This window comes from Perissodus microlepis, chromosome 5 (genome assembly GCF_051167445.1).
Source record: "Perissodus microlepis isolate ML-2025 ecotype Zambia chromosome 5, ASM5116744v1, whole genome shotgun sequence".
NCBI classification, from domain to species: Eukaryota; Metazoa; Chordata; class Actinopteri; order Cichliformes; family Cichlidae; genus Perissodus; species Perissodus microlepis.
Genome location: NC_140465.1, coordinates 5,229,395 through 5,237,428, shown reverse-complemented (window position 1 = coordinate 5,237,428; position 8,034 = coordinate 5,229,395). Strand labels below are relative to the sequence as shown.

Sequence of the window (8,034 nt, the reverse complement as noted above, 5' to 3'; positions counted from 1 at the left end):
GAGTAACTAACCAAACACAGAACTCAGTGACCACAGCTGAGAAGCTTTTTTGCTTTTCTGACTGATAAACTTCCTAAATGTCAAACGCATTAATGTTGGTTTACAAATTGTTTTGGCACTAGTTCTGAAGAACTGATTTCTTCTGTGTGCCATGTAAGTGCAGCAGTGGAGTGTGATTAATGTGGAATCTGCGCTTTGTGGTGCAGTCATGCCCAGGTAAGTAAACTCAAGAAGCCCTCTTTGTTTTGGCTGTCAGGTGGGTGATAAGTGGTGAGGTCAGGGTGTGGGAAGGTATTTCCGGTTGCCGTTGCTCAGCTTCCCAGAAACAAATTCACATTTGACTTCTAAAGGAAGGTATGTTTGTGAGATCAGTGGACAGAAGATCCAAAAGGAGTCAGGTTACTCGTCTTTAACTGTTTCCATACAGGCAGCCCAGTGAGACCGATGCAGAAGAGAAACCCGCCATGACTCATTCTGGACGCGTTGTTGTCACAAAATACCCTGCAGATCACAATTTAGCTGAAAAACGTGCAACAGATTCATATATGGAAATCTTTTGCTCTTTGTTGAGATTTCTTCTACCTGACATTTGATCCACTTTCATGACAGGCATCAAACACCCGGAATGCTTCGCCGTAAGCGGTTAAAAACACGTATTAATGCACTCACACGCACACTCATGCGGTCACTGTATGCACACAGAAGGGTGGAGCCCTCCCTTAGTACTTTTTTCCCCTTACCGGCGGGGATCAGATCTTGACTTGATGCGTCGCTGTGAGGAATGTAAAGTGAGGGTTTTCAGGGAAATGCGCAGGGGCACACCAACCCGTAAATCGTCTTAGCCTCACTCGTTTTTAGATCTGATCCAGTGCTAATTTCTCCAGTCTGCTTCCGTTTGATAATATCTTTTAATTTATGTGCACTTCACCGGCCATGCAGCGCGTACAGCCCTCACCGCGTGCAGCGCGTAAAAGCGAGTGGCTCCGGAGCGCCCTGGCACACCACCACTGCTCCGATCCTGGAGTGGAGAACGAAATCGTTGTCTTGGCCACTGGAATAGACCAATATCTGCAAGAAGTCTTCCACCACCTGGCCTTCCCCAGCCGGGACGATACTGTGTCGGCGAAAGATTTCACTGCGCTCTGTGCCGTTCTGGGACTGAACAGAGCTGAGGTAGGAAAGAAAACTGCGACCGTAAAGGAAACAGCGGGAGCTGGAGAACGAGAAGAGGAAGATGAAGAGTTTAGAGATATATGCTCTGGGCTTCCCAGCCAGCTCTCTTTCAAAGAATTTCACTCACGGCTCTGTGGGTATTTCCGTGTGCGCAGTGCGCGTAGAGGTACCGGGGAGTGTGCCTTGCGTCTGCCCGTTAGCGAGGATACAGAGCTGGTAGAGAAACAGATCCGGCTTCGGTGGCCGCGAGTTAGGCGGAGAAAGTGTGTCAGTTTTGATCTGACAAAGGACCAGAATGGATCAGTCAATACATCTGTGAAAGATCGGACCTCAGAGCACCGTGAACCAGGTACTGGAGAAGGAGGTCTGTCTTATATGTGCATTTTAATACCCCCGTAGATCGATGATGGAAGCCAGAACATTTCAAATCCCTGTTTAGAATGTGCTCTGCTGTCTCACCTTTATTAAATTGTGCAGGATGAGCTTATAATTATATACAACCAAACACTATAATATCACTACTTCATATACCAATTGTTAGTGCAGCATAATCCCAGGCTAATACAAAATGTATTATTACACTATCAAAGACTCTTATTTAGAATTGACATCTAGAAGAGCCCGGTAACAGCTGTCATGGCGGCGGGCAAACTGGGCTTTTGGACACAAGCGTTTTAAAATTGTTATCTTTTTATATGTTTTCCTAAAGAAAGTTTAATTTGCAGCTTCATTCAGGGTTTCCTCCACTGATCTTAATTGTCACCTTGCACACAAAAACTCTGTAACATTATTACAATGTTCATATTATAAATCAGGCTTTAGTTAGCGTAGGAGACATGGTTTATGTTCTGTAATCTGTTCTTAACCTGAGGTACTGGCTCCACAAGACAGAAGAATGTCATCACTGTTGTAGATAAGATGAAAGCATTTATCCATTGGGATGTTTTTTTCATTCTTCTCTTTATGTTTTTGATAAAGTTTTGGAACATTCAGCTTCTTTGTGTCTCAAACTGTTATAAAAATGAAATTATGAGAGAAGTTTAGATTAGATTAGATGAAACTTTATTAATCCCTCGGGTGGGTTTCTCCGGGAAAGTCAGTAGTAGTTTAGTAGAACTGTCATCCACTTATCGGCATATAAAACATGACAAGCAGCTCAAACTAGATGCTGAGTATCAAAAAGGATGAAGAGAATCTGTCTTAATAGTTATCATGTTTATCTTTATTTAAAATCTTCTACATATTTAGCCTTTTTGCCAGACAGGTATAGTGGAGTAAAAAGTAAAATCACTCAAAAATCTAATGAAAAGAAATAAAATGAAAATACACACATTTCACTTTTAAAATTCACCTATAAAGGTTATTAAAGTAAAACTATGGATATATTATTATGCACATGATCTGGTTTCACTTCACATGTTCCTCTTTCTTCTTCTCCAGATGAGGTGGCAGCTCTAAGGGAGCTGGTGGAGGACCTCCGCTCAGCGCTGCAGGGGAGCGATGCCCGCTGCCTGGCCCTGGAGGTGGCGCTCCGACAGGAGAGGAGCAGCACCCTCCCTTCTGCATCCTGCTACAACCCTACGGTTTCAAAGCCTAAGACTTCCATCACATTTATCCAGGGAAAACTAGTTCCAACTCAAAGAATTAAAGGACAGTTAAGCAGTGCTGCACTAGACTCAGCAAGGAGAGTGGCAAGGAAACGAGATATCAGAGACCCACTTCTAAGGGAGCTGAAGCTGATCCGCTCCTCACGTGATGGGCAGCTGGAGGAGGCCATCAGATTCAATAAGCATCTGGAGGAGGAGCTGCAGTGGGCGTACCAGGAGGTGCGCAAGTTGCAGGGGGTGGAGGCTGCACTGAGGAAGGAGAACACTCAGATCAGGTTGGAGTTACTATTCATCAGTGGAAGGTTTTTAAAAGCTTGCTGGATGATATTTGAGTGGATGTAGGAGACTAGTGAGATGATCTTTGGTGATCTCCATCAGGAAGCGGGCAGAGGAGGCCAGGGAGGCTCTGAGCTCGGGGCTGCAGCAGGTTCGGTTGATCCAGGAGCAGGCCCGGTCTGTGCCCCAACTCCAGTCCAGGATCACCCAGCTTGAGACTGAGCTGCACAGATACAGGTACCATGTGTGGTCATGAGCAGGTGAAGGAATTCAGTACATGGGTGTGTTTGTGCATCTATTTACACATCATTTGCTTGTGTACTCAGCTGATTTGAAACTTGATGCCACAGGGTGCCCAGGTTAAGCTGCACACAAGTTTGTGTCTAGGAGACCTTACGCAACCCCTAGAAAATAACATTTAATAAGCAACTTAACTTAGTTATGCAAAACCTGAGCATAGCAATAAAATGTACAGTTCTGATTATTATGGTACATGCATCACTTAGTTATTGCTATGCTATTAAATTTGAAAGGTAATTGGTAAAAAACAAAACAAAAAAACATTTACCTTAAAAATGCATTTAAGGTATGGCCTCTGCCTTTTACCACCCTCAGAACCAGCTGCACGTGTGTCCTCAGCCCTGGGAGTCAACAGAACCACCCTGAAGACACTTGCAGCAAAACAGGTGAGTAACTGAAAAAACACAGATCAGTATGAGAGTGTTAGTGTGGTCTTATTGAGGCTCCAGTTACACAGGCCTAGAGACTGCTCAGTAACTCTATGGAAATCACTGGTCGCTATGGAAAAGTATGTATTCTGTAATTGTGGGAGGTTGTTTGCTGTCGCTAGGTGAAACTGGTCACAAAGAAACCAAAACCTTATTCCTTTAACAGTTGCCACAGAAGAGAAATCGTCAGTATTCTGCAGTCTTGGGCCCTAAGCTGTCTTTGATGACTGAAATATGCAGTTGCTCTGTCTGCAGATGCTGAGTGTCTACAGAGGGCAGTGGAGGGAAGAGCTGCATCTGATGAAGAGGAGGAGGACAGTAGGATGAGAGAGGAAGAACAGCGCTGCCTGATGGAGGTGAAGAGGCACATTGGACGAATGCACGGCTGTAGCAAAGGGTTAGCTAACATCTTGTGTTCATACTTGGCATTTTCTCTAATGTTAATCTGACAATTTGATAGCAAAAACAAAATACAGCTGGCTTTCTCACATCTGTTCTACCGTTGAAGAATTCAAAAAACAGTTTTCACGACACAAAAATGATTGGTTTATGTTTAGGGTTAGGCAACCGAAGTCACCAAAGATGTTTACTTTTTACTTTGCACCAATAAGCTCAAACACATATCTTAACATTCACTCTCTACACAGACAACACTAATGGTAAATGGACTGGTTCACACAAGCACTTTTTTCTATGCAAGTGCTTTTTATCGAACATTCACACACATTCATGCTCTGATGGATGCATCGGAGAGCAGCTTGGGGTAGTAACTTGCCAAAAGATAGTTAACATGCAGACTGGAGCAGATAGGGATTGAACCACAAACATTCCCATAAGTAGGTGAGCTGCTCCTCCACAGCCTGTTTCTTTGGCTGGATTAAACTTTGGATATCTCAGTGTGGTGTGCATTGGGTCCTTAAAAAACTGAGAAAACTGGAGAAGTAGAGGGCAAACGAAGAGGTGGGAAGCCTAGAAACCTACAGCAGATGAACAGTCTCTGAACATATTCTTGAGGAATAGGAAAAAATCCATCCATGTATGCATCTGGTCCTTCAGCTCATCCATCTGCTTTTTGCTGAAGCATCTCCAGTGGTCTAAGTGGTAGGGTGGGTTTCAAGAAGCCTTTCTTAAGGAAGAGAAAGAGGGAGAAAAGGCTGAAGTATGCCAGGTTACACAAGAACTGGACTGAAAATTATTGTAAACAAGTTTTATTAAATGATGAATCAAAATTGAAAATTTGAAATTTTCAGTTTCAGCAGCACTTCTAAAGACAACAAGGGGCACTTCTGTCGGAAAGGACCAAACCAAGAGCGGCCGCAGGGAGGCTTTAAACAAGCGGTGAGGAAAAGATGCTCTTGCTTTTTGTCAGTTTGACATATAAAGTGTCAGAAATGTATTAACAAAAGATTGTCTTTTCCACCATTTTTTTTCTTATAAATCATAATTTTTGACATTTGCGTTTCTAGATTTTTTTTTTTTTTTTTTTTTGCCATAAATACACTTTAATGTTGGAGAATATCTTCCTATCAATATAAGTCTTGAATGTCCAGACACATCCTTTTCAGCTGGCTCATACTCATCTAGCTCCTCGAGCCTGGATGTCTCTTCCTCTTGAAAGGGAGTTTTTAATTCCCACTGTCGCCAAGTTCTGCTCATAGAGGATCCTCTGACTTTGAGGTCTTTAGCTTATAAAAAAAATGCACCTGGAAGCACTGAGCTTTTTTTGTTTTTAAACCCACCCAGTTTGAACAGGATTATAATGGGCGCTTGTGTTTCGTGTTCACTAGAGTCCTGAGGAAGAGGAAGCGAGGACACAGGAGGAAAATGCGAGAACACGTCTGTCTTTGTTGGAGGGCAAACTCACTGATTCACTCGCGTTGCTGCTGCAGCTACGTAACAAGGTATTCGTGCATTGTTACACCTCATCAGCGCCATCTAGTGGTTCCTCCATTTCATTTTCTGTTGCTTACCATTTATATGTGTATTTGTGTTGCGTTAAAAAGCCTCTGCTGACAGAGGTGCTGCTCATAAAAATGTATATAATAGTTTATATATAAATATTATATTCACTGTGTAATTATGTTCATTTGAAGTAGGATTTTGGACCTCATATATAACATTACTACACTTCCACCCCAACAAAATGAGCCTGTCATTAACTCGTGTATTATTCTGTTTAAAATTACACACAAAAAAATCAGGAATCTATGATTACTTAACATTTAAGTGATTCAGACCAGGGTGTAATCAATGTGCCAGTATACTGTGCTAAGCACTGGTATGACATCATGCTGTTTTGGCTTAGCAGTAGTCTTACAATGAGTGAAAACGTTTGTTTTTTCTTCTAGAACATGTCCAGCAGGGGTCTGAGGAAGATGGTGATGGATACTTTGGATGTGTGCAGCAGGGGTGGAGCTGGTGCGTCTGCTCTGAGCTATCCAGTTTTATCCAAATGCTCTTATTTTTTCATTTTTGTTCATTTCTTTACTTTTTCAATAGCTTTTATTCCCCTTTCTCCGGGACCGTCCCAGATCCTGCAGGTCGCTGATTCTCTCTCCGTCCACTGATTCACAACTGCTCAAAGATGGAGGAGAAAGGATAACGGAGGAGGAGGAGAGACAGAGAGAAACTCCTGCTTCTACCCTCAGGATATCAAACTAGCAGTGTCAACCCACTGCTCATCTCCTGCTGAGTCAGCTGTAACACATGTGCTGTATTGCATGATTAGCTTGTTTGCACCATGTAATTTTTAAAGTATTTAATAATGAAATAATTTATGTAATTTAGTCTGCTAGTGTTTTATTTTGCATCTGTTTAGGTTGAATGATTATTTGTTTTTACTGGACTTTTCTTCCATTTCTGTGAAGATAGAAATTCCAAGGCCATCTAATCTGAAACACACTCAAGCTGAAAAGAAAAGCACATCCAAGAGACTCTTCAAAGAGATCAGTTCATCCAGCTTTCATTTACTAGTATAGCAAACTTCTACTAGACACGTTTGGTGGAATATACTGTACTTCAGTGATTCTTGTGTAATTATTGTATTAAGTTGTGTTAAAATATATCCAAATACCTTTATTTTTTGAAAAGCTAATGTTTTCCAGGTTTCATTCTAATCAGATAACACTGAAAATCCCCATTACACTGCACTGCTATCCTTGTGTCTCTTCTAATGTATCCGCTTTGAGTCTAAGCTTTATTTGGATGATTTGAGGATAATCGGAGAATATCAGGTCATATCTCAGGTTGTGTCAGCACACACGAGGTGTTATTTAAAGAACATCCCTCTATTTGGCAGCATTCATTCACCGTTTACGTCTGATCAGCCTCCTCATATGTGCTGCTAGGAAGTACCATCATCACGTGATGCCATGCGTCATTGTTCAGATGTTTTAGGTAGCGGCTGGACAGAAATAATGCTTGAAGTTATGGCTAAAGAGTTTATGCACCTAACAGACTTCCAGATGTTTTAAATGCTGCTTGCCAAACTACCAGAGAGCTGTCAGGCAGCCTCTTACTTCACGTTAAAGCTCAAAGCAATGTAGTGTAGCTGAGATGGCATGTTCTCCGGACACTGCAGAGAACTTCTAAATGTCTGTTAGAGTCATCTTAACTCTCTGTGGTCACTTCTCTACTTGCTTAGTTACGTTTCAGGCAAAGCGCGAGTACTGTTGGTTTAAACACAATTACTGTTCACAATTATTGATGAACTGTGCTTCCTGGAACGCTGAAAGCTTTAGAAACATTTGAGAGCCTGGTCTGATGTGTGATTTGTCAGTTTTATGGATAGCACCTGCAGACAACATTGGCCTTTATGGCTTAGGTTTTGTAAATTCTTCTATATAAAAGAGCTTCTTTCTACACTGTCCAATCAGTCCAGTTCAAATAACAGATCAAGAGTAATTATAGCACCACAATTTAGAACACTGCAGCAAAGAGTCTAAATGTTTTTGTTAAGGAGAACTGTGTAACATTATCATTGTAGGCAGTGTAGTTTGGATTAATGTGGAAAAATGTCAGTTTTAGCCGTTTCAAATCAAATGTCTGCAAAAATTGGAGAGATGTAGGAGGTCTGAATACCTCCTGAAGCAAGTATAAAATAAATGCATGTTCCTTGATGGCTAATTAACTGTACTAAATGATATGCTGCAATATTAATAACTGCTAAAAATGTAAAGATACACATCAGTGTGTAAAATAAAATTATGCAATTTAAATAGATCTTTGGCCAAGTTTAGCAACCATTATAT

General features: G+C 41.6%; 1 protein-coding gene across 2 annotated transcripts; it reads left to right on the top strand.

Annotated features, from left to right (window-relative positions):
• The first annotated feature begins 634 nt into the window (after positions 1-634).
• On the top strand, positions 635-7,999 carry LOC146386432 (EF-hand and coiled-coil domain-containing protein 1). 2 transcript variants are annotated; one of them, XM_084927483.1, is made up of 9 exons: positions 635-1,522; positions 2,614-3,055; positions 3,159-3,293; positions 3,672-3,742; positions 4,040-4,181; positions 5,035-5,122; positions 5,572-5,685; positions 6,133-6,202; positions 6,316-7,999. In XM_084927483.1, the coding sequence occupies exons 1-9, from the start codon at positions 916-918 to the stop codon at positions 6,330-6,332; spliced, it is 1,686 nt and encodes a 561-aa protein (XP_084783609.1). In that variant the 5' UTR covers positions 635-915; the 3' UTR covers positions 6,333-7,999. The 2 variants fall into 2 exon arrangements, with proteins under 2 accessions (XP_084783609.1, XP_084783608.1); XM_084927482.1 differs by having other exon boundaries at positions 6,133-7,999.
• Positions 8,000-8,034: the final 35 nt, after the last annotated feature.